Genomic DNA, 27,055 nt, shown 5'->3' on the forward strand with positions numbered 1-27,055 from the left:
CCTTATTTAAACACTAACTTCTCCTGTTATGTCTCGGTAAATTACACTCAGCGTCTCTTCCACAGCATCTTCCCCCAGCTGAGGCCCAGGCATTTCCTTCCTTTAGTGTCTTGAGTCTGTTCAATACTTTTGTTTCTGTGCTCTGGGCTTGAGGAAAAATTTCCAGTTGGCTAAAGCCACATGGATCAGCATGCCCCAGGTTTATAACATCTGTATTTTTTTCTCCTTTTAATAAAATTAGGACATTTCAGAGATACTTTGTTTCTGTCTCTTCTCTGAAACTGTTTCCTTTCATACAGTGTCATATGCATCTCTTAGAATCAACTCCATGGTGTAAAACATAGTATCAAGCAGGTAAACTAGTAGTACAGATTTCATTCTCCTTGGTTTTATATGGAAATTGTGCACTCCCTCACATCAAAAAACCTAATCACTACCACCTAAGAATTTATATTATATCATAGTATTAGTCTATTTTCAAGCTATAAGAAATGCAGTGCTAATTCTTCTTCGAGCTTTTTAAAAAACTCAATGAAATCCACACCAACGCTATCAATTACATTACTGCCTGCCCACAGCTTCAAATTCTTTGCTTTCTGTTGTCCATGCATCTTGACTTATTAAAATGAATTGTGCGTGTTATTGTGGTTATTCAACAGCTTTCATAAAACTCCAGTGTACGCTGATTTCCAACACCTGACACAAAATGCTGACATAATTCAAATACCCTCATTAAAGGAGAAACAGTATGAAAATCACTCTTTATTAATTTTCAAATATCATCCAAGAATTTAAGCATTTGCTTATCCAGTCCACACAATCAGTGCAAATGGTCAGTCGCAGCATGAACTCTTACTGATATTTTACACCATCAAAATGGATTGTGTTTAATCACCGCAACATATTTAACTCAATTTTTGAGTTAAAAAGAACGAAACAAAATCAGCGACAAGATCCAACGTTGTTCGACATTCCTTGCAGAGTACCCCAGAGAACACAGCAACTCTGTCTCAGCAGCCTTCATGAGTTGTATCCATTCTACGGATTTTATCTTTCTGCACTTCTTAGCCCTCCTAAAGATATTACTTTGCTTGACTGTAGTACCACGTGGCTGCTCCCACACACAAAACAAACGGTAGCACCTCTAGTCAGGCTGCAGTACTCTTGCTCATGTCAGATACTATTTTTCTGCATGAGTGTGCAGAGACATTCCTCTGCCTAACAGTAACCCACGGCCTGAGCCAGACCCGGACTGAAGTGCAAGAATAAGCTGAGTTTTTTTGCAACAAACTTAACTGGAGGCCAGCCCAGTCCTCCTCTTCCTGGGGTGCCTCTCCCAGTGCCTTCCACTAGTTAACACTTCATATCAATGGAATAATAGACAATAAAGCAATCAAAACCCAAATCAGTGTCAGAATTTTCCCTTGTATATATGTAACAACAAAGAAACTCCCAGTGCATTTCAGAACATACATAAATATAAAATAACCTGCTTAGTTGTACACTGAATAGTAGCTGCTGTTGGCCAGGACAGAAGCATAGAGAAAGAACTACTTCATTTTTAAAGTCTGAGCTCTAAGTCAGATTGTCAGATGCAAGAACAGACAAAAATACAGACAACAGAACCTCAGGGAGGCCAATTACCCACTTTAAATGTTAGCTCTGCATCACAGGCAGTGTGAGCTGGGCACTGAATTTCTATAGAGTAAGTACATTATATGAAGAATCTTTGCACAATTAGCCAGCCACAGTATGAATGCTGGTGGTTGCTTTGTGATGCTGGCCAAACTGAATATTTTGGTGAGCATTTTGGTTTTGGTATTTTTTTTTTTTTTCCAAATGTTTCTGATTAGAAAGATTTATGATCTATTAATCCTGTAATTCTCACTGATAAATCCAGTCCTGTTTTCAGTCTACAGGGATAACACTGCCTTTGCAATGAGCAAAGCTTCAAACAAAAATCTAAGAATCTTTTTTCCCTGCAAGCACCATAAATCCCAGTTAATGAAAACAAATGCAATAGACAAAAAACTCAGCCCTTAAGTCTGAAGTTTTAATACACTACTTCTCCTACAGTAGAAGCCGAAAAGGCAACCTGTAAAATTAAGAAGTGATTATTAACCCAATGGGCTTCACTGCATAATGAGGCCAATCAGCAGTTTTTCCACAACAAGATGCTTTGTTTTGGTCCTTACAGGACAGAGGCTCTAACAAGTTCACACTGGTGGTCGGTTAAAAATGAAGCTACTATAATAGCAGACTGCCAAAGACTTCTATGTTTCGGTCAGTATAAAACCCTCAGCTTACTCCCTTCATCCAGAACATCTGAGATTCTAATTCACAAATCTTGATGGGTATGACACTGAATAAAAGCATGTATATGTAATTTTAACATCAGTGTTTCTGTACAATCTGCTAGAAGGCCTGGTATACATTCATGTGTCTTGTTCATTTTACAATTACTTAATTTCAGCATTTAAAGATTCCTCTAATAGCAGTTCTAAAGTTGCACTTTGTTCCAATGCTTATGTAAAAGAGAGTTGTGCCAGTTCCACTTCTAGAAACCAAACTAGTTTGGGTTAACACACTGCCTTGCACCACCATTATCTTCATCTTCTACTACAGGCTAGAACGAGTCAGCCAGGGAAATTCCTGGAAGCAAAAAAAGAACCAGAATAAAAAACATATCAGAATGGACAAACAGTAAGAGGAACAGGATACAAATGTGCCTTAACCACCAGATGGGATCTACAGGAAATAAAGACTGCTCAAAAATGTTTCACCTCATTTTGTCATGAATGGAAAGGAACAACCATAAATTCTGGAAACAGCCATTAAAGATGCTATGCATTAATAACAGCCAATGGAAAAAAAAAATAAAAACAACCCCCCAAAACAAGAAAAGCAGATGGTACAGTGTAGAAGCACCCATTCTTCTATCTCCCCAAACTAAAGACAGTATTTCTTCCTTGCAACTACCTCTGCCTTCTCTGCAGTTTAAGTGATACTTCCTGAGGACTGCAGAGTCTTTCCCACATGAAGCTTGCAGAAAAAGAAAGCAAAACAAACACATACCTGTTTCTTTCTCTCAGAATGGGGATCAATCATTACATTTATAAGAGAAGGTGTTTGCTTGTCAGTGACACTTGCTTTCAGAGCAGCCTGCAGTTCTTCTGGCGTTTTAACAAAGTATCCTTTACCTCCAAAGGCAGACATAATTTCCTCATAGTGTGAATTTGGCAGGAGAGAAACAGGAGGTACACTGTAACGAAATGGAAAACATCTGATTAATGGCAGGGAAGAATTGCCAGACCGACCAATTTAATTACTTCAGCAGAGATTTTTAGATGTAAAACGATTATTGTGCTGACCTGATGAATTCTGCTGGGCTGGTAGAACTATGTTTCCTATACCACTCAAGCTATGTTTATAGGGTAGCACGCTCATTTTCATCTTCTGGAGACACTCCTTAATAAAGCTTTAGCCTAGTTCTCTTGGTGCAGAGATCTCAGATCCAGAAGCAGAAGTCCAGTGTAAACTCAGAACACAAGTCTTGGGTAATTTTGGAGATGATGATTTTGGAGGTTAGCCCACTGTGCACTCTCTACTGCATGGCCTGAACTCCTGCAGGAACCTGAGACAACCAACGCAGAGTCATCTCTCTGCTGCACTGTTGTGTAAAGAACAGTCTGGAACTTGGGTTGGTTGCTTGGTTTCGGTAACTGGTTCTTACTTACATGAACTTAGCCTAGGACTAAGTTCACTTTATAAAAAAATTCAATCACAAAGCATTAAAAGTGAACAGAACGCACATTTTGGTCATTTTTTCCTTAATTAATGTGACATACTTTGAAGATGCTCACCATGTAGCAGGATCTCCAGACTTTAACACCTCCTTCCAGGCATCTGCATCCAAACCAGTGTAGATCCCATTGTTGTTTACTATGATAATCAGGATTGGCAAGTTGTACCTACAAAAAGATGCATTTGGAAGAATTCTGAAATACTTTTGCCTTTCTGTAAGGTGTTGAAACTATAAAAGGAAAATAAATAAATGAATAAATCGCTCCCACCTGAAACACAATCTACTCATCACTGGCAACACATTATGTCACAACAGCATAAAAACGACCATGTATATTTTTTTGGCTTGTTTTCATGTGCTATTAAGAGTATGCCATCGAACAGCACCATCCACGGCATTCTAGTTAAATTGATCCTGGCAATATATGAAGAGGGTCTTCCTGAACAAAAACCAGTTACCTGCAAATAGTCTCCACCTCCATCCCAGAAAATCCAAAAGCACTATCCCCCTCTATGCAGACAACTCGCTTTTCAGGTGTTTGGTCTTTAGCTACCATTGCAGCTGCTATAGCAAAACCCAGTCCGACTCCCATCGTTCCAAAAGTTCCTGCATCAAGCCTAAATGGGAGAATACAGAATTACTATCCTTTTCTTTCTACTCAAACTTAAGTTAATCCATGATGACTTTTCTTTACTTTTAATAATTTGGTATATACTATCCAAATACTATATAAATACTGGTATAAAGAGATACCAGATGTACAGAATATGAGATTCAAACATTTGATAAGACTGCAAATGTTTTAAGTTATATAAACATACTGGAACTCAAAATTAAGAACTCTTATACAGGAGTTGTAGTATAATAAAGAACTATTATTTTATGCTTTTAGCTTGCATAGTAACAATATTCCAAAAACATTCAATTACTTTAGAGATAGGCAGACTACATGAAATCTTTCTATATTTAATTCCTTGAAAATATATCTAGAAGTCTGAAAGCCATCGGTTAAACACTGCTGTTCAAATTTTAGTCTTCTGTTTAACTTTTGAAATTGAATTGAAAGCTGTAATTAAGTTAGATTATTTCAGTCAGAAGCACATAATGGATACAAAAGTACATAAAGAACTAGATTATTCTAGGGTTAACTTTTCAAATTTGCTTTCAGATATGGGCACTGCAATCAGAAAAACCAATCATTGACATTACTGTGCCCTAATTTTAAATAAGGGGGAAAAAATGCAAACTCTTCCCCCAACTTTACGGGAACTAGGTTTTTGTTGGTTGTCTTTTTTGTTCTCGTTGTTTACAAATAATTATTTAGGTTCATTTGGGACGTTAGTGCTACTCTTACAAAAAGTCACAAGCTTCACAGTCAGATCAGAAGTTTCACCTCACCAGACAGAACTCAGTTTTTTCTCCCCCACTCAAGAAATGGCACTAAATTCCTACTTACATTAAAACTAGACTACACATAACTGATTAAAATGACACACCAACACTTCAAAAGTTGAGTGCCTACCTTTTAGGCATGCAAGTTTACATGAAAAGTGTGCCCAACATATAATGCAATTTTCAAAATGAGTTGATTCATTTTAAGTTTTCCCCATTTTTAAGTGTGTTTCAAAGAAAAACTCTTTGGATGAATTCTTTACAACATAAGAATCACAACAATTGTTTTCATTTTAAACCAATATTTACCACAGACTCTGAGCACAGAAATAAACATCTAGATCAGGGAATTCAACATGATGCTCCTCACTCGCTTCAACAAAAGAGTGCGAAACTATCACCATTCTGTTGCAGAGCACACAGACAAGGTGCAGAAAATTGTTAAAATCTATGACAGGACATGATATACAAGTGGAAAACTTCCCTTAACCTCTCAACCAACATACTAAACTTTTATTTTTTTATTTAGAACCTTTAAAAAGGACTACAAAAATTCTGGACCATCATACTTCTCAGCTAAGTGAAAACATTTATACATAAGTCCAGCCTGTTGAGTCAGCGCAAAAAGAAAATACCACACCTTTGACGGGGATAGTAATTTGGAAGCATAGTTCGGCCAATGTCCATGGTGTTTGCTCCCTCGCTTACTAAGATGCAGTCCTTGGGTATCAGTTCTCTGATGTGATGAAAGACTGTGTAATAGTTCATAGGCAGGGATTTCTGTAATGCTAATCCCTTAAAAAGAAGAGATATTTGTAAATCCTATGCATATACTTTATAATAAGGTGCAGAACTGAGACACGTAAATAATGATGATGGAAATAAAAATGCAGTCTGTTCAGTAAGGCTGAAGTATTTGGTCTTCAATGTGCTACATCAAGGTCACTCCTTCTGTACCTATCTTGGTGACACAACGTATTTATCTGAGGCTCACTCAGCTCAGCAACCCTTGGATGATCTATCACTAACAGGAAGGTATTAAAACGCAGTTGAATCTGAGAAGCACGCAAAATCTGTCTGCACGTAGGTTTGACTATTGATAATCTTAAGTGAGCTGTCATCTGTGTGCTGGGAGGTAGTTCAAAAGGGTGATCGACTAGAATGAATTTATTTTAGATCCCAATCTCAGAAACATGTATCTGAGCTTGCAGAATATGAGTTGCATAAAGTTAGGCAGATGCCAAGCATCTGTGGTCTTTTGGCCTTAACAGCTACTTGCTTTTAGCATAGATTATACTTCCACTGGCATTGCTGAACAGCACAATTACAGAAGAAAACTGAGAGTGTATCTTCACATGAGATAGCTTCTACTTAGAGTACTTGGAGTACCTGCCCACTGCTTAGAAGTCACTGCCCGTAACACAGCAGCTCTGGCTGTGGTCTACTACTGGCTTTAAGAATTCAATCCCAAAGTTCAGTGACTTCCACACAGTCTGTATTTATACAAAACCTAGAATACGTAACTTACAGTTAAGTATGAAGACTTAACGTACAGTTCATAAGCCTGACAAGAGTAAGCCTATATCAGAATGGTGGACATTTTCAAAGTCTGCATGACATGACTGTCAGAAGTAATTGTGGAGCTTGGATATAGACCAGTGACAAAACTGACTACGCATCAGTACCTGTTAAGGCAAGAAACCTCCTCTTTCCATTAATATAACACTACCTTCGATCTTTCCTCGTTGTTCGTTATTTTCTCCCTTAGCCTCTTCCACCACTCTGAATCAGAGGGATATTTAAATGGTCTTTCATTGAATTCTTCTAAGAGCTGGAACAACATTGAAATGTTGCAGAGATTTATTTCAACATATTTTAAAAAAAAAAAACATCACAAGCATAAGAACAATGTTATCAAGAAAAATCCAAGCACAATCACAATAACAATAATCAGAATGTTTAACATTTCATTTGGGAATAGATTGGATGCAGAGCATGAATATGTTGCCCAAAAATGGTTTTCCAGCTTTTATTTTCTGTTATTTATTTATTTTTTTAATTGATCACTTACTTTATATAAATCAGAGGAAATTAAAGTCAAAACAGGAGGATACCTGACATTACGTTACCTGCTTAGTCACAGCATTTATGTCACCTAATAAAATTGCAGCTGGCCTCACATTATTCCCCAGCTCTTCTGCACAAATATCAATCTATATTTCAAAAAGAAAGATGACCATTAACTCAGGGATATTGAAGAGAATTTTTTTTCAGTTCAAGTGTGGAACATTGTCTATCAATGTCTTCATACTTTGTTTTAGCTGTACAGATAACTTCCTCTGCCTTTCATTGAAATGACATCAAGAAATGGTTTATTCAAAGTAAAATTCCCATGGTACATACCCACTTAAAAAAATTTATATATATCCTTAAAATTGACTGCTTGCTTCTTTCAAGCTCCTACAGACAGTACAGAAGTATATTAGGACACCATGGAGAGAAAGGTGGTGATTTTAGTGATATTTATAGGAAAACAAAAAATCTAGGCTTAGATATACCCTTAAAGTTGATACAAAGTAGTAATTTTCTTACTGAGAAAAGCTGGTGTATTCTACCTGGCAGTAAGAATTTGACTACCATGAAGAAACTGAAAAGTAAATTGTGACCACTGAAGAAGTTTCCCCACTTTCTTTATCAGGGATGTACGAGACCTCTGCGGTTACGTGGAATATTGACTTATGACCAGGTCACACAGACTGAATTAGTATTTTAATACTAACCCTTAACACTGAAAACATTACTTTAAGTGAGGTGAAAAAAATATTCTCCTTTACATTCTTTAGAAAAAGGAAACAAAAAAGATGTATTATTTCATACATCAAAAGGAATTCTAGCTTCAAAATGTATGTTATTCTGGAAAAAAATCATAAATTTTGGAAGGTGAGATTATGTTCCAGATCACTGAAGGCAGGCCAGTCAGCACACTGAAGCAACTACTACTCTTCGATCACAGACTCTAAGGGAGGAGATTTTAAGGACATAAACGATTCACCAAGTTATCTTTTTAAAAGCTGGCAGATTGCCAATTAAGTTAAATAGCCTTTCTTCCTCTTTTCCCATTAAAATTTCTGAGTGCCTGAGCTCTTATAATGACTGACTCTGGATCTGAAAGTAATTCCATTTCAAAAAAATCCAGCTGAGAGGGCAGTCAAACAGTATGAGAGGTTTCACAATGTCAAGATAATTTGCTTTCAATCACGGAAATTCTAGTGCCCCAAAGATCACACAAATATCATGAGTCTAATCCTGCATTAGTCAGCTACATAAGTGTCTGCCCTCCTCATTACGGCAGCACCAAGTCCTTGACAGCCGGAACAATGCTGTAACCACTTTCTGGAAAAAAAAAAAGAAAGCAATCAGAACTATTTCTGGAGAACTACCAAAACTATATGCACTATATTGCACTGTCCATAGGGCAGTATTTGCCACATGAAGTACACTACTGAAATAATTCACAATAATTGCTCTATGCGATGCTAGGACATAGAGAAATTCCTTCGATTGAAGATAATTTTCCTGCTTACCTGAATAAACTTTGCATCTTGTCGAAACCTTGGCGGAAGACCAAAATGCAAAATCCAATTCAACCTTGCACCAAGCAAGATGATTACATCAGCATGCTGCAATGCCCTAATAAAGAGAAGAGAACAAGATAAGGAAGAATTATGATTTAATTTAGTAGTGTTTTCAAATTAGAAGTAATCCTAACCACCACAGCAAACATCTGAATATACGTACAATTCTTCCTTCCTCTAAGCTGCTTGCTTAGCCCCTGTATTCTTTTACATAGCCAAACACGTAGCCATTCTTGAGTTCAGGAACTTGGGAAGAAAGTTAAATATTCTTTTCCTAACACACTCTGTTTGGGAAAGTAATTGCTACACTAGGAGACTAACAAGATGCTATAATTATGCTGAGGTTAAAGCAAAAGACTCACTACTGTGATACTGGCAACAGTGGGTGTCAAAATTAACATTGTGGTGGACCCCTCCGTTTAGACCCCTGTAATTTACCTTTCAGCTGGGTAGACAATATTTGGTATATTCTTTTATTCTCCATTTTTCTCAACACTATGCTTAACAGTGATAAAGCTAAGATGCTCAACAGACATTATTTTAATCTCAAAGTATATAAATGCTCCATCTGCAAGCTGCCTCTGTGCATATTCACACCTAGTTCTTACAGTTGATTCACATTAATTTTGCCAAAAGCCAAAAAGAGCTCTTATAAGTTACTTTAAATATAGACCTTCAGTGTAGTTTGAGATTCCTTGTTACAATTTGAGATTCCTAGCTACAATTTATTGACAGTGTATTGCAAACACCATGCAGAGACAGCAGACAGCAAAACTGCAACTGCAATGTGTGCATCTTAAGCTTCTGCTTATGATGTTAAAATAAAAAGCTAGTAGTTTGTCTAGTGCACTAAGTTAAATGTTTAACATAAACCATCTACCAGTTTCACTTTGCGTTATGAAATACATACTAGCAACATTGATACATCTAGTTGCCATAGGTTTCCTAGTTACAGAATATTAGCTCTCAGATAAAGTATCTTCCTGGCCAGCACTCTGAGCACTGTCAAAAGTGATCCACCTAAATCTGTTGTCTCCCTCCAAGAAAGACCTTCGGTGCTCTAAAATAAGGTGCAAAATGTGGTTGAAAAATTTCTGTTGTATGCGTCTTGTCTTCCCTGGCACCTGCAAACCACCACAATTCCTAGTTGTTTCTCAGATGTTAGGATTAGAAGCCTTGCTTTATATTTACATTGATCTTGCTGCAGCTACACAGTTTGGATGGTTATCAGGAGCTACTCCTTTTGCCATTGGTGTAGGCAAAAAAGGCAGTCCGCAAAGGTCCACCAACTTTCTGATGTTGTTTTCAGCGTGGGAATAAGCAGCACCTGAATGAAATGAAAGAGACTGCTTAATACTACAGAAACCTACTGTAGTATTAATTTCAATTAGCCTGATTACATTAGTGGCAGAAAGAATACTATTAAGAAAGCTGCCTGTTCTTTTTCATTCTGGAGAACTCAAGACATAAACCACCAAACTATAGGTATTTGGGTTCAAATTTCCCATATTTTCAACAAAAGTTTTTTTTTTAAGGCTTCGGCTGAACTGTGAAGCAGGGCAGAGAAAAATAGGCAATTTTGTTTATCTAAAATGACAATTTTGGGTGGGTGTTCTGTATTATAGGACTTCTGCCACAGCAAAAGGAGATGACCTTTGTGTCATGTCATTGTTTGCTCGTCCCCTGCATGCCGTTGTATTACATGCCCCATAACAATCTGCCCAAACAGATCTTTAATGAAAAAAAGAGAAGCTCAAAGAAGACCTTGTGAAGATATGTGTTTGTGCACACATTTACTGTGATGTTGCCTTCAGCACAAGGCTGCTGAATCAAGGTTGCCCAGGCAACCTAGAATAACTGGCTGGTCCCTGTGCTATGACTTAAGTCCATGAGCCGTAAATTCTGAAGAATAAACTTCTGTATTTCTTCCAAAAATTCTGCTAGCAACAATATATAGCAGAAAGTCCAGATACATCAACAAAACCCGTATCTATGTATTTTTGAGTTTTCTACTTTTAACACTCAAAGAACACACTTTTGTTCATGCACATCAAGCCAGAGAGGAAAAAAAACCCCTCTCCTGATCTACTTTCTGTCTACTATTTCATTACCTAATCAGTGATAAGATCCATCACATCTCAATCATCTCACTCCCTGGTTAAACACAGAACCTCTCTTCAAGATACAGATCATTTCCAGGTCTGCAGGAGAACAATCTGGGTATAACAAGTTGGTTACTTCAATTCTGTTCCTAACAGACCCGCATCTTCAACAGAAATGCCACTGCAGTGACGGCATTCCACAAGGAGGGAAAAATAAGTGACCTAGCACAGAGAATAATTACTCTCAATCTTTAGGGACACCTTTATTTCAGGAATGAAATACACTGGCAGGGTGCAATGGAAAGTTTGTAAAATAGCAATAAGAGCAACACCTGCTGTGTTGCCTCGTCCCCACACAGGTAGGCTGGCACTTTCAGTAAGTTCATATGGAAAATGACCTTTGGTTGTTCTGATTCTTGCTATATATGCCAGAGCATCAGAGAGAGAATATCACTTCTGTATTCTGACAGAATTTGTTAGGAATTTTGGAAGTGATACCTTGGTATTGGCTCTATGCTTCATACAATAGTTATCTGACTTTTCTCTACTTAAACCTATATTCTATCAACTGACTTTTCCCTTAACCTAGGTGAAAAAGACAACAGTCAGACAACAGAATGAAGATATTCTAAAGACAGAGCAGAATTTAGCATCATTTTTTAATAAGTCTGTTTGGTTCTGGTTGGTTTGTTTGTTTTAATAGAGCATTAAAGAAATAAGGCTAACACTTTGGGGAAAATAAATCACTTTGGTCATGCGTCCCAAGCTTGTACGGTTCAAAGCTCCATGAAAGCATGCTACCTTTGCCGATGATTAGCAGAGGCTGCTTGGAACGAGCAATGATAAACGCTGCTTCAGATACAGCAGAGTGTTCAGCCATGCTAACAGGAGGTGGTGGGCAGCATTCCACGTACCTGGAAGTCAAGCAAAATGAAACGGCTTTTTTAAAGAATCCAAAAAAATAAATGTTGAAAGAGAAAACCTATTGTTTAGCATAAAGCCGCAATTGCTGCACATCATGTTACTCACAGCATTTATCAGAACAGGATATATTATTGTTTAAAACAGGCTTTGAAGTTTTTCTTGCATGTTTCTTTAATCTTATAGGTAATGTGTCGTTCCAGAGATTAACAAGGCAACATCACTATTACCATCATATTAATTCATTCCTTTTTGCACATTTCATTACAAACTATAATCTATATGACATATTATGATGCAATGTTACATTTCTTGCTCTTGTTTATCTTTTTCTTGTTTTAAGAAAACATGAACGTATCTTAAAACTAAAATTTCTTTTACTCAGTGACCTGAAAAACAATGAATGTAATCTTTACGTACTTGACAGAGCTCTTATTCACCTGAAGATTCACAAAATCTCCAGGTATGTCAATATAGCAGGAACCCGGACGACCATATAAGCTGGTTCTTACAGCCTAGAAGACAGACAATCAGTTTTACCTACTGTTTGAAAGGATTAAAAAAAAAAAAAATTCATAGGTAAAAAAACCCCAAGAAAACCCTTCAGTAGGAAGCTGTTTCATACTGCTGAACCACCACCAGGAAAGCTTCCATGGATTGATTTATACCAATAAATTCAAGTTTTGATTTACATTTTCCCCTATATGCCATCTGAAGCCTTTCAGCGGACGCACAGTAGTGGACAGTAAATTCTTTGTTTAATTTACAATGAGACAACAGCATTATCAGCTGTTGTGTTTCGAAATACTACATTCAACTTTCATGCTGAATTCTATTTAAAGTAGCACAAACGGAGAAAACCCAAGACAACCAATGCCTCGATTTTCTATTACTTTTGATTCCAGTTCTTCTGTTACAGGTAGATGCTCTACTGAATTTGCACTTCTGGAAACAGTATCATTGTATGGAGAATTTAGGCTGACAAGGCTGAAGCGTTGCTACAGCAGTAGCAAGAGACTTTGGTAAACCTTTCTGAAGCATTGAGATAAGGATGTGTTTTCTTTCCGTCTCTCAAAAAAATCCCACCAAAACCACCACCAAAACCAAACACAACCATCTCTACTGTCCCTCCCTCCAAATCTTCTTCACACAATGAGACTTGTAAAAGAGCTGAAGTTTGTAAGGTTATATTTCCAGTTATTGCACCTCTCCCTAAAAGCATTTCTTTCATTTAAAATTTTCCAGCTCTAACTGAATCTAATACAAAACACTGCAGGTATTGGTAAGCATCAGATTGGACCAGAATCTATTTCTAACCAGTTTCACAGCATACTTCATAGGAAAAACCTCCCTGGTTGTTAATTTACTCAATCAACCATCATCTAACATCTGCAGGATCAAACTACTTACAGTAACAACTCTAAAAAAACCCAAAACAAAACAAAAATGAAACAAACCAACAAAAACAAACCTCAAAACTTATACAGGAGGAGACAGTTACTTGATGTTCAGTTGCTAATTTAGTATTTTTTCATACCTTTTCAATAACAGCAGGAATAACTTCTAGGCTGCTTGGGCGGACAGACAGTTTGTTGTACAGCCTACCAGCTTCAACCTGAATAAATGCATACAACCATTATATTGATTTATCAAAGTGATTTGCTCTTTTCCATCTCATTTCAACATGAATAAACTGGAAGAAATGCCAAATGGAAAACAACAAGCTGAAAACTCCCACACAGAAAAATGCAGTTCCTCAGCTGGTGGAAACTGTCAAAGCCATACTAATTTCCCTGAGTGCTTAAGTTTGTTTTTGTTTTTTTCTCAGAAAGTGGTGTTTCTTTCCTAGGAAAGTTTACTTTGCCTTTTTCCATCTCAGAACAGACAGACAGACAGAGGCAATTTATACCATCTGAGAACTTAAAACAAAGCATGAATTCTAACATGACTATAGACAAAGACATTCCAGGAAATTTGCTGTATTTACGCAATGTCAATTTTAAACCAGTAGATGGAGCAAATCAACAGCATTATAAGATCTGTTAGGAAATGTTAGTGTTTGGGATTGTTATTCCTACTCTAATGAAGAAACAACATCAATTATTTAACTGAAACCTTTCTGTAGAAAGTTGTATGTCTGTATACCTGTGGGAATTCTTGGAAAGCTCCCATGGTTTCCTGATTTCTGTCAGAAGAGCCTCCAATAACAATCAAAGGCCTAGAAAAATATATTAAAAAGAAACAAAACACAGCCTTAAGCATACATGTATTTTTTAATATGTGCAATCACATCTGTAAACTCTCCTTACAGTCAAATCCTACTAGTCTTGCGATGTTGTGCACCTTTGGCATTCACAGATCTCAACAGAAATAGGAAGTGATCAGCTCAATACAGGAGTGGATTCTAAATCTCAGCATGCCAGGCAGCAGAATTCCTAACAGCTTCTTGTTCACTAGTTTTAGGACAGTTTTGCCATATTAAGTGATCTGCATCTAGTGTAAAAAGGTTACGTTTTCTTTGCATATAATTTGGAACGCAGCAGAAGTTAGCTCACTATCCAACAGCACTTCTCCTTGCATTCAGTTTCTAGTAAAAAAAACCCAAAGACCAAAGAGACAAACAAAAATTAACATGCCTACAAGCAGTCCTGTTCTTAAATTACTTCATGGCTATGCAAGAAAGGCAGCATTAGTTTGCAATATGGGTTATACATTCCACAGGAGCACACTTTTGCTATCATTTCCACAAAATACATTATTTTCCTACAGTGAATGAAAACCGGTCTTTTATTCAGTTTGTACATCAAACTCCTTAACATGCGAAATGTTGAGTCAATAAGAGAAAGCTGCCTTATTAATCTGCTCATTCGTTGCGCTAGATTGAAGTATTAGGTGAATAGCTTTCTAGGCTTTTTCTCCTAAACAATTTCTCTTCAGATACAACCTTTCTTTTGACTGCATTTATCTATACAATGTATTAAGATTAAACATTTACAGGGTGCTCAATGCATAATCCTAAATTTAATCACCCATAATATTTGGGATATGTGTATCTAGATCCGAGCTTCATAACCAGGCTATTTCTCTGCCATAAATAAAAAAATCTCAGTTCTAATCCCCTGACATGGTGAGATGAGAACTTCATGCTGTATCTCACCTCTATGAAAAATCCTTATGAAAAAATGCATTTGGTATATGCTCTAGATATTTTATTTTGCTGATTCTCTCTCCTCAGCAAAATGATGACTATCCATATATAACCAATCTGTTTCATAGTGACAAACCTTATGTTCCTCTCATTTATATTTTCCAAATTTATTTAATAAACAAAATAACTGCTTCCCAATACTGAAATATAATTAGGAGAAGGCACTACTCTTATGAAAGCCAACTCCAACAGCTATATCTTGAAAATATTTGGTTGTGCTTTTAAAGTTTACATAATTGTAAGCAGACCAAAGTTTTTCCCCCAGTGAAATCATCATACTACCGTCACAATACTGTACATATTTTGAAGAGCAGTGCTTATGAACTAAGTAAAAGAAATAAACAAAAGCAGTGAGGCAGGAAGAATATTTACTATAATGAAACTACCAAAAATAGTAAGCCTCTTGGACTTGCAGGAGGAGAACATAAGTTAACTGAAAAAAAAAATTCAACTTCAACGTCAGATAAAGACCATAGTATCTCACCATGCTATTATATAGTGAAATCTTACTAACTATAGCAAGTCCTTCTTTGAAGCTGTTCTCATAGTCAAAGTGAGATACAAAACTTTTGCTCAGAATTAGGCAGAAGGTGGCAGCATTATAGGAAATTTTAACATGAAATATCAAGAGGTTTTAGCCTAAGAAATGCAGTTTACCAAGGCCTCACTAGCTACCTAGTTGGCTAGATCTACACATCCAAGGGCTCACTGTGGCCAGCTTCCAGACTGAACCAAAGGCTCTTCTACTCAGCCAACCTATTCCGAGGCAATAAAATCTAAAAGCACATTTGGTAGCAAATTGTGCAATCAAACTGCTTGACTTTTTTCCAGTTGATACAGAAGACGTTTCTTTCAACTGGAAGAGACTGAAACAGAGCAGAATGAGAAGAATGGGTCTCCAGGCTCAAGGAAGACAACTAAGACTGAGCTTTAACAACTAACACTCAGTCTGAGTTATTTAAAATCAGAACCAGCAGGGTCAGTTCAACTATGAACTTATTTCTGTGAGAAGTGAGCCAAGTTTCATTAGGCTAAATTTAAGGTTTGTGAATGCTTACTTCTCTGCTTTTGGCACATACTGTAGTTTGGTCAGTGAAAACCAATCTTCTTACTATATTGTCAAATCTGCCCAAGTAGATAAGTCACTCCCTTCACCTTTTGCCAGGAGCACAGGTTTATGCAAGATCAAGTCAGGTAAATAGAGCTTAACTCAGATAAAAATCAGTTTGTGAGAAAACACCAATGTCTCCTGCAAATGCACAAGCAAGTGCCATGAATGCTTCTTTCTTATAATCAAATCCATGACTGTTCAAAAGCAAGGTTTTAATATCTTCTTTTTAAATCTAAGGTCACACAGGGACAGCAAAAGATTAGTCAATAACTCATTTTTTAAAAAATAATTTGAATGCTAGAGATCTTTTTCGAAAGCGTGAGAGACTTGATTTGTTAGCATTCCCATTATTGAGCTTCCCTTGTCCATCAGCAGCTGCTAATCTAATGTGCACTTGGTATTCCCAGAACTTCCACCCAAAATACCTCATACTGCTTTTTGAACAGCTTTCAGTGGCAGACCAGCTAAACTTGCCATGTCGCAGTGAAGGCCTGTGGGAGTAAATGCTATCACTCTGTACCATCATTTAATTCAATACTTAATTACTGCTCTAAATGTCTGCGTGGGGAGCAAATATGGATTTTAACAATGCAGTTGTCAATTTGTTCACATATGAAATACAGGAATTCAAAGGCAATGTGCATTTAAATTTAAAAAAAACCTTTAGGCCTCTCCACGATCAATAAAGCATTACAGGCTGAATATTGACTTCATTTTCAAATTTATCCATAGAATCAGGTATGGTGATATGTTTTCCAATATATGTATAATGGGGTAGGACAAAAAGGAGAATTTTATCCATGAGAATACAAAAAATGGAACTATGTTATTTTTATGGTTGATAAATTAATAATCCCTTCTCATTAACCACAAGAAAGAAAAGAAGTCCTATAGTAAGTACTGCAAGAGCTCAACATCTGCAACAAATAACAGCAAACAATTATTAGAATTTCAAAGGAAAAATTTAATTAGATTACCAGCAGTTCATGGTTGCATTTGCCATCCCACCAAGGGCATGTAAAAAACCTGGGCCGGACACCACAAGACATACTCCTGGTCTAGAAAAAAAAAACCCAACAAACCACACATGCAAAAAAGAAGACACAGAAAAGGAAGTGAGCACAGGAAACACCAAATAAATAACCAACAAAAATTAGCAAGATTCTGAAATATAAAATATTGAAGTTTTAATCATGTCATCAAAACACCAGGGGTTTGTATGACAGGCTAAAAATAGACACAGGAATCATAAATTACTTAGCTGTATCAACCCAATTACAAAAGCAAGAGAACAGCTCTAACATGCCACCTACACAGAGGTCTGCAACATAAGTAGGCTCATCATAACACAGCTCCTTACTTTTATTACATTCATTCCATCATCTAGCATTTATATGGAATTCGGTAAGCCACTTAAGTTTGCAGTTTTATCAACTCCACTTTAGCACTAGACATCAATGAAGAAAGACCACAAAGGAAGAAGTGCCTCTGATTCAACACACATTTTATTACAGTTTAATTCAGGCACAGGCACTTGTTATTCCAGGTGATGAGATAAAAATGATCATTCTTAACTACTGAGCATTCCTTAGTAGCTCTTTACGTATCAGAAAGAAAATCAGCTTACTTCCAGAGGATTATTCAAACGAAGAAAAACTACAAAACTGTACAACACGGGTGTCAGGCTTGTAGACAGAATAAGGAATGATCACCTGCATCATTGGGTCTGCATTTGTGAGCAAGGGGACACCAGATGTTTGGTTTAGAAAAAGGATCCATGGCATACCCCAGAAGCACAACTCACAGGCCACAGAACACTTCCTAATAACATTGAGAGAAAAATGCAGTAAAAGAGGAAAAGAGAGTATTTCATTTCAGGAGAAACACAGGGTTGACTGGAAGGCATATGACCTGTCTCCATATTGATAAGGTATTTGTTGAATAACACATCCAGATGATGAGATCAAGGTATAGCAGGTCCACCAAGTCACAACAAACAATGGTGGCATGATTTCTGCCCCTCATACCAACGCTGTTTATCTACTATTCAGAAATTGAAAGGGAAAAAATAAGAAAGTTATAGGACAGACAATATTATATGAGCTTAAGCACCTCCTGGTTCCTGCTCTGAATCACAGCAACAGAAATACTGATAACAGTTATTTTAAAATCCATGTTCCATTTTAACTGCCCTACAACTACACACACTAAAAACACCCAGCTCCGAACCAGAAAAATGCTCCTGTCTTCTGTTGATTCTAATACAGTTAATGTTATAAATTATATTATTATAAATATTAATAAATATGGAACATACCTGCCAGTCAAATATCCAACAGCAGATGCAGCATAACAGGCCTATTGAAAATATTTGAGTTAATTATACAGTTGTTATTATATACACATTTCATTATATCTTGTACATATCTTTCAATGACAATACTGAAAATAACAAGTAGAAGTTGCCCTTCATTCTCCATTATAAGGTGTGTTCATGAAGGTTTATATGAAAAATCTCAAGACTCATCTCCACATTTCAAGCTCCTGTTGTTCCAGGATAATACATTAGGAATATTTATAATTTTAAAAGGAAAAACAACTACATAAAAGAAAGATCCTGAAACCAGGGAAGCAAAATGAATAGAACAAGATAATAAACATCTGCCTTCTACTGCCTTCTGGACTAACATGCAAGAGAGATTTGCAAGAGTGAGGCAACAAACAGAAATCATCATTAAAATGACTCATTGTATTTCAGAAATTAAGCAAAAGGTTGAAACCACCCACTGGAAAGATTAGTTAGAAGATTAGGGATTGTCTTTTACAAGCTGAGCTGCTGAAGTACTTCTTACTCCTTTTCTGATTTTCTTAGCTTTAGCTCCCTTGGCATTTTAAAGAAAAATTGCACTTTGAATATTTTTCACAAAAGTAACACCTATGATATGTGTTAACATAGCTTATCAACAGCATTATTACAGGGGATGTTTTCATGCTGTTCCTGTGGTAACAGTCAACATTCACATACAAAGTTCACCTGGTAAAAAGACAATATGTGATCAAGTAGAAGCACAGACATTGATGGGTAACCCAAGAACTCCAAAGCAGTGACAGTGACACTGCCAAAGCCCTCCCTCATATTCTCATGCTTTTGTCTTGCATTCAGCAAGTTCAAACATTTACTGAAAAAAAAGTAAGGTTTTGGCCTTCTAGCCTGCCTCTTTCCTTTTGAAATAGAGTTGGAAATACAGTTTGGTTTTATTTGCATACTATTGTGTTAAGAATAAGTAACAAAAGCTCCTTCTAAAAGTTAACAAAGCTATCAAACATTTTCCTCAAACCTACGAATAATTCTAGGTGACCCACCATGTTAGCAATCTCTGCCTAAATCGGTGAAAACACAGACTTATTATAAGCCTTTACACAGAACGAGAAACTGTCTTTAATGTGCTCATGCTCCTACAAAGTGTCCAAGAAAAACATGTAGTTTAGTAGAGGAATAATAAGCAGCTCTTATTTTCTTTGCAGCATTAGGATAGGGAATTGATGAGAAAAAAACAAAACAAAACATTGATAAGAAAAATCTCCTTTTCATAGGCCTCTGACATGGAGAAGAAAAATGTCACTAATATGAAAGGATTAGACAACAACTTGATGACATATCTGTGTGCAAAATTCAGAAATATTTGGAGTGAGTGCTACTAAAAATCTTGTTGATGGAACTCAAAGCATGGTGTTGAATTTCCATGGTGATCATTTTTTAAAACTGAGTGGCAAAACAAAGCAGCACATAGAGTTTGGGTTCATGTACAGTCATTTCCATTACAACTTTTACTGCTTCATTCTGCAAGGAAGCAACATGACTAAATCTATTTGTATTTAGAGAAGACCATAAATAATTTTAAAGGTATACTTAAAATATTTTTGCGTGTGTGTGAACAATAACGACCTACTTTACTTATGAACCTTGCACCCCCACCACTAAAATATGAGTAATGGCCCTCATGTTATCTGTTAAAGTCACAACACTGTTGATCAGCTGAAACCAGATCCTTATTTTCCTCAGACAGGCAAGAAGGACATAGGCATATAAAATGCCAATGACCACCAAACCCACAATCAGCATTACGAAGAAACGTAGGAGTCCAGATGCAGGCACTGAACTCAATGTTTGCAGCCACCCCTGAGTGCTGCGTTTGAACTGCAGCCAAAGCAGAGGCCAGTCGCTCCCACACAAGCAGAAGCACACTAAGCAGGGATTATTTAAATTAGTCTGTTTTCAACTCGGTCATAAGCAAACTAATAAACAATGGTTAAGCATTTTTGTAACCGGTGGCCCAAGTTAAAATGGTACTGCCATGCCCAGCAGCAGGCCTGAAGCCCTTATTTAATTGTACCTAACACTCAGTGTTCCTGTAGTGCTTGTGATCAACTTGATACGAGAACTTGCTGTATGAACCTGAGCTAGTACGTGATGTCTTTTGTTATGACATACAACTTAAGCATGGGCCTTGAAAATATGGATGAAAGCAGCAGTCCCAGAATTATAAGCAACTTGCTGATGGCCAATTACTAGTCACTGAAAAGGTGCGACTTTGAGATGTGGGAAGACACTGTAATTGCTTTAGAAAAAAGCAGCGATGGAGAAAAAACAGAACCAAAAAACCCCAGATGTGCAACACGATAAGGTACCTGTCTTGGCCTGGGAAAGCAACAACCATCCAGCACCACAGAGTCCATATTTCAGGCACAGAGGCCAAGGAGTAAGATCAGAGGCTGAAATGTCTTATAAACAGAGATCTAGAATCTGAGGAGTGGAGAAGAAAGATGTCGCCTTTGGTCCCTGCTTCCCTATTGAAGGGCTCTTGAGCCTGATTGCCTTGACAAGGCAGCACCATCAGCGCTAACCACACTGCACCAGCTCCAGCATATTGCATACTCATGACTAACTTCGGATATGATTACCAAAAAGAGATTGTATTGAACATGTAGTGATAGTTATTCCTAAAAGATTAAGAACTAAGTATTAGCAACGTGTGCTGTTAAAGAATAACAACCTAGTAAAGGGTTTTTTTTAAAGGTTAAAACTGACCTGGGCTATCGGTCTTCTAAACAATCACAGCAAGCTCTAATTACCCAGGGACAGATGCACAAAACACACACCCCTGCTGCACTGCAACACAACTATCCAGCATTCAAGGGGCATATGGGACACGGGTTAAACTGCTTCTAGCAAACTTATGCCATGCCACAGGCCCCAGGAGATTAGCTGATGGATATTGGTAGTACTGTTTAGCTTTTAATGTCATGCTTTAATATGGCCTTTCTAGTCAGTTTATTCTGCCGTTTTATGGGCTTTTGCTACATCTGGCCCAGAAATGAGACAGAAACTCAATCCCTGGAAAAAAACCCCACAACTTTGTTTTCATATATCTTAGATCATATACAGCTGCCTTCACCAATAAAGGAAGCAGCTGCATACACGTCCTTCACAGCCAGACCACACAACTAATAAACTTGGACAATTAAAACCATGCCATGTATAAATATTAAGTGTATCTTGAATGTGCTGCGTATAACCTTTACCCTCTCCTCTGCCAAGCAATTACTCTATGTCTTCACTGAGGAAAAAGAACAAAACAAAACCCACCACTAGATATATCTTTGTTCATTATTTTCCATTCCCCAAAAAAGGAAAACCCTTACATTTTGATGTCAAAACAGATCTCTGTGTTATTATCATTCCCCTAGCAAAAGTACCTCACCATTTACACAACAGAATGCCTCGTCTTCTTGAATGTAACAGAAAAGAGCCCAGTAAAGAGTGATAAATAGGACAGCATCTCATTTGGCACCGCAAAGCCATCTTCTCTGTTAATTACAGACACAAGGAAATTAATTTCAATCATGTTAATAACCAAAGCTAAAACTAGAATACTTGCTGAATGGCCTACAGGAATATAAAGACTGTGTTGAACTTCCAGTCCTTCAAAGGAAACAAATACACCTTTTGAAAACAAATATTTGCCTCTTATGTTACAGATTTTTCCATATGGAGACATGCATTCCTCTGTAGATTCTCACAGTCCAATATAACAACCTAAGGATTAGACTGCAAAATGTACAGCTCATGATCACCTGATTTAGGAGAGCTACTATTTTAATACTTTAGTCATGTCTAGGACAATCCACAAAGGCTATGAACTACATAGTAGAAAACAGAAAAAGAACACTGCTGCAAAATACAGACACCTAAATACTGTGTGGGTCTAGAACATTCAAAGGAATTCCTCATTAAAGTGGTAAATTCTAATTAATAGCATTCATAGAGTGACAGGATCCACAAACAAGTTAAAACACAAGAAAAATCTCCTGATAAGATAACAGTCAAGCAATTTATTTATTTGTTGGCAATCAGCTATGGAAAATTGACAAATGTAGTAGAGCAACTCTGAGTATGGAAAACTGACAATCCACTTGCTAGCAGTCCAATATAGAGACAGCTTGCATAGCAATCCTTGAAAATGAGGTATAAACCTCAGGTCATTATATTAAACCTCAGACCACCTAAGAAACTACTGAATGCTTAAAGAGTTACTAGTGGGGAAAACCAAACAAATCAAGAACCAGTGGCATAACATCAAAATGCTGATGAGCTTGAGGCTAATTTCTGACACCTAGACAATGAAGCTGAAATATATACAATTAAGACTAAGTGTATGTTTGTGCTTGATTTTGAGTGTTCAGAAGCACTGTAACTTTCTATGGTTTGCTGTTGGTTAAGCTTTTAAAACACAATTAAGGAAAAAAAAATATACTACAGTTATTGAAAATAGCCTGGAGAAGTATATCAGCTGGGAAACTTTTCTCTTTGGGCACTGCAAGAACAGAAAAGAGACAAGGAAAAAAAAACCTACCTCTTTAGGCCTGTAGGTAGTAATCCTAAGTAAAACATCCTTCTAAACAAAAAGGAAAGTAGCTGCTAAGAAAGCTCTAAAAAATGAATTAAAATACTGACAATTAGAGAGAGAATGATAACATCGTCCTAATTTGGAAGGGAGGACATCAGCAAAATAAAATGCTGGTAGAAAAATTTACAGGAGAAGTAGCTTGGAAAGTCTATAAGAATCTACAGAAAACCAAAAAACCTGGATGACCCTCCCCAAAAATTGGCAGATAAAAATCTCACAATATATTACTTGCTTTGTCCAAATTATTTTTATCCCTAGTTTCATTCTATCTTCTCTCCCTTATTGAGGAAAGGCATCTAAAAATGAAAAAAAAAAAAAAGTTTCAATTCCCTTATGAGAAAAGGAAGGAGCACTTAAAAATGGAAAGGAGAAAAAGAAACACCCAACCAACCCATGCTTTCCCTTATTCTAGTATGACCATAACTGCTTCTCTACAGGTTCTTCGAAGGAACATTCAGAGAGCATACTCTTCCTGGTAAGAAAAGGTAAATTAAATTTCACTCCATTGTAAGATAACTAAGAGAAAGATTGGGTCCTACTATAGGTATATACTTACGGCTTGTTCGTTTCTCATTCCTACATATTTTATTCCAATTGCTTGGGCTGCAATTGCGATTTCAGTGACTGGAATGCCAACAATGCCAAACATGTATTTAATATCCTAAAAAGAAAAACGTTAGAAGAAATTAGAATTGTTTCCAAAAGGAAGTATGACTGAAGCACAGTCATGTTAACTATACAGGCAGTCTAAAAGTAAATTGTAACAACATATATATTTGCATAAAAGTGCACAGGTCACTGTGGGAACATGCATAATGGCAGGTGGTTGTTTGCAGCTCGGTCCTTTGCAGTTGTTCCACTACTTGAAGGCCTCCAAAACCCAGAGCTCCCCCAGCTGTTCAGCCCAGATTCTGAGGCAACGTACATTTTGCTTTTTTAACTGATCACTTCTTACTTGCAATTTCTCTGCAACAGCATTTTTCAGCACATCAACTTTGCTTCTTCTGAAAATTCCTTGTATTATTACATGCTCATGCACTTTCACAGATAATCATATGAAAAAAGGTCCCAAGAAACAACTGGGTTGGTAACCATTAAAAAGAAACTTATAGATGAAAAGACTGTGCTTATGTTAGCTACAACTGAACTACCGTTTTGTGTATCACAGGCCTAACAGAAGGTCTTTCGTTAAGACCAGCACTAGTTCAGCAGTGTTTCAAGTTTAAGGTCGACACAGACTTTTGATAATAGCGAAGGTGGAGCTGCCACAGGCAGAGGGCGGTCGGCACCACTTGATGGTAACGGAGGCACCGGCTGAGCTCGGGAAGGGGCAAGCTCGTCAGGAAGAAGAAATAAGTGAGGGAACGGGGAAGGCCGCGCAGGGGGGACCACCTCGGGCCTGCCCGCGGCGGCACAGGGACCCGGGGGTCCGGGCCGCTGCGGTGGGACCTCCCTCTTTCCCACAGGGCGACAGGGCGAGCCCTCCCCGCCCGCCGTGCCCGCCCCCGGGAGATCGGCAGCGTTGCCCAGGGTGAGTCCGGCCGCGCACACTCGCTTCTCTCCAGCCCCGCGGGAACCCGCGGCCTGGGCGCCTCCCGCGCTGCGTGGCCGGCGGGAACTGTCCCCTCCCGCTCGCCGTAGGGAAGGTCCTTGCCGGCCCCCCCGCCCTCTTACTTGAGCCTTGAGAGACTCAGCGATGAGCTGGGCCCCGCTGACCGCCTCCCCCTCCGCACCGCTCCCGGGAGCCATTCCGGCTCCGCGCGGCCTCAGCCCGGACGGGGACGGGGGAGCGGAGGGAACAAGACCCCAGGCCGAAGGTTGGGCGCAGCTGACTGGCACGCCGCCCAGCCAATGAGGCAGCGGAGGGGGCGGGACCAAAGGCCGCAACCATCCACCTCTGACCCCGCTGGCAGGTGAAGGGGGGTCGGGGGCGAAGGCTGAAGGAGCCTCCTATTGGCTAGGGCGGGCACCAATCAGAGGTCGGAAGGCGTCTACCCTCCCCTTCTTTCTCACGCAGCCACACGCCCGTGGCGGTGCCGAGCGCGGAGCAGCCGCCAGGGGGCGGGGGCCGGCTGGCGCGTGTTGGTCGCGCCTCGCGGCGGCGGGCCGGCCGTTGAACGGCAGCGCCAACCGCCACGGGGGCGCCTGAGGAGCCCGTCTCGGAGCGGCTGGGGCGAGGGGCAGGGACCCGTACAGGTGCGCCCGGCTCCTGTCGGGAGCGGGGGAGGCGGGGGCAGCGCTCCGAGCCTCGTCGGGTGGTCGGCCTCAAAGCGGGGGAGGCGGGAGCGGGTGGTCGGGTGCACTGCTCGGCCCCGGTCCCCGTAAGGCCGCGCTGACACAGAGCGGGGCAAAGTACAGAATAGTGTTAGATGAAGATACTTGACGGCAGCATTCATGAGGAGAATGCATTGTGTCCAGTTCTGAGCCCCTCAGTTCAAGAAGGACAGGGAACTGCTGGAGAGAGTCCAGCACAGAGCCACGAAGGTGATGGAGTGGAGCATCTCCCGTATGAGGAAAGGCTGAGGGAGCTGGGTCTCTTTAGCTTGGAGAAGAGCAGACTGAGGGGAGACCTCATTAATGTTTGTAAATATGTAAGGTGTGAGTGTCACAAGGATGGAGCCAGGCTCTTCTCAGTGACAACCAATGATAGGACAAGGGGCAGTGGGTACAAACTGGAACACAAGAGGTTCCACTTAAATAGGAGAAGAAACTTCTTCTCAGTGAGAGTGACGGAACACTGGAACAGGCTGCCCAGGGAGGTCGTGGAGTCTTCTTCTCTGGAGACATTCAAAACCCGCCTGGACGCCTTCCTGTGTAACCTCATCTAGGTATTACTGCTCCGGTGGTGGGACTGGACTAGATGATCTTTCAAGGTCCCTTCTAATCTCTAACATTCTGTGATTCTGTGAGAAGCGGGAGTGTAGTGTGAGCCTCCTCCAAAATCCTCAACAAAGGTTGGTGCGTACCATTTTACCTGGCTCTGCCCGTCCAGGCCATGCCAAGCTTGCAGGTGTCCTGGAAGAGACACAGTTGACAGTATGTTCTGCCCCACCCTCTTACTTGTTGGTTGTGCTACCTTTGTTAAGCTAAACCACCAATAATGGAAGCATTCGGTTTATCCTCACTCCATCAATAACTTGGAAAGCATAGCTTATGAGCATATGCCAACGCATATTTCAGGAATCCTGTGAAATGTATACAACATTTTGTAAAACATTGTATTAGAATGGGCAACATTCTTTAAAAATAGGTTGCACTTCTGCATAAAAGCCAGGAAACTAGACCAAGGTTATATAATGTGTTGCACACAGAATAAATGTTTTTCAGCAAAGGAAATGCAAGATACCTGTTTATGTTGAGATATGATTGCATTGCTAAAATAATCTTCATAAAAACCTGTATACTAAAATACTGTGTTAAATATAGTGCAGCATATAAAAGCAGTAGACTGGAGGGATCAGGAGAAAAAAACTTGAATTTCACTGTATTTTAAACCTACGTAGGGGCTGTTGTGTTTTATATTCTATATAAAAAACTTTAAATTATTTTTTCATTGAAAACTTAATATGTTGCCTAGTAATTATTAGTGTTTATGTTACTATAGTTTAGCAGGTATTTGCTATTAATCACTTAAGAGGACCCTGACTCGTGCTGTGCTGCCTCTGTTTTTTACAGTCTGTTGGTGCTAAGGAGCAGGGTATGTATTGCTTTTCTCTGCACACATCTCTGTATGGTGAGAGTTGTTGAAAAGCGAGTGACGAGTTGCTTTGCTTCGCAATGTACTGAGATTAGATGGTCTGAAAATCTGAATAGGAAAAGAGTCTGCAATGTGACTGAGGGAAAACTTGTTTGAATCGGCAGCCAAACTTAAACACCAATCTTTTTACCTTTTGTATGGAACTGTAACTAGAAT

The 27,055-nt window shown here is 38.7% G+C and overlaps 2 protein-coding genes across 7 annotated transcripts in view; one reads left to right on the forward strand and one right to left on the reverse strand.

Annotated features, from left to right (window-relative positions):
- HACL1 (2-hydroxyacyl-CoA lyase 1) lies at positions 1-24,990 on the reverse strand. Of its 4 annotated transcripts, none has more exons than XM_065627464.1 (17): positions 24,817-24,988; positions 23,699-23,803; positions 18,492-18,532; positions 17,152-17,232; positions 14,001-14,073; positions 13,393-13,470; positions 12,276-12,370; positions 11,736-11,848; positions 10,024-10,159; positions 8,782-8,887; positions 7,327-7,410; positions 6,927-7,028; positions 5,838-5,992; positions 4,264-4,422; positions 3,864-3,971; positions 3,076-3,262; positions 1-2,652 (listed from the first exon to the last, which is right to left on the reverse strand). In XM_065627464.1, the coding sequence occupies exons 1-17, from the start codon at positions 24,889-24,891 to the stop codon at positions 2,620-2,622; spliced, it is 1,731 nt and encodes a 576-aa protein (XP_065483536.1). In that variant the 5' UTR covers positions 24,892-24,988; the 3' UTR covers positions 1-2,619. The 4 variants fall into 4 exon arrangements, 3 of the variants coding, with proteins under 3 accessions (XP_065483536.1, XP_065483537.1, XP_065483539.1); XM_065627465.1 differs by lacking the exon at positions 24,817-24,988 and adding an exon at positions 24,098-24,458; XR_010605718.1 differs by lacking the exon at positions 1-2,652 and adding an exon at positions 3,372-3,634 and having other exon boundaries at positions 3,176-3,262; positions 24,817-24,990.
- Positions 24,459-27,055, forward strand: part of BTD (biotinidase) — an 11,773-nt gene continuing 9,176 nt past the window's right edge. Inside the window, exon 1 of one of the 3 annotated variants that reach the window (XM_065627471.1) lies at positions 24,459-24,673. Coding sequence is in view for 1 of the 3 variants with exons in the window: in XM_065627470.1 (XP_065483542.1) it covers positions 24,994-25,055 (62 nt within the window). In the remaining 2 variants the exon portion in view is untranslated. Of the gene's footprint in view, positions 24,674-24,831; positions 25,056-25,166; positions 25,339-27,055 lie in introns of those variants that run through there. The other 2 variants (XM_065627470.1, XM_065627468.1) reach the window with 2 other exon arrangements.

Source organism: Caloenas nicobarica, chromosome 2 (assembly GCF_036013445.1).
Source record: "Caloenas nicobarica isolate bCalNic1 chromosome 2, bCalNic1.hap1, whole genome shotgun sequence".
In the NCBI taxonomy this organism is placed as follows: Eukaryota; Metazoa; Chordata; class Aves; order Columbiformes; family Columbidae; genus Caloenas; species Caloenas nicobarica.

Excerpts from the sequence above, each read along its gene's own strand:
- HACL1 (XM_065627464.1), bottom strand. The coding sequence starts at position 24,891 with ATGGCTCCCGGGAGCGGTGCGGAGGGGGAGGCGGTCAGCGGGGCCCAG. Across the intron at positions 7,411-8,781 it reads AAGATGCAAAGTTTATTCAG|ATTGATATTTGTGCAGAAGA; the intron begins GTAAGCAGGAAA and ends TTTGAAATATAG. Across the intron at positions 5,993-6,926 it reads ACAACGAGGAAAGATCGAAG|GGATTAGCATTACAGAAATC; the intron begins GTAGTGTTATAT and ends CTTCTTTTTAAG.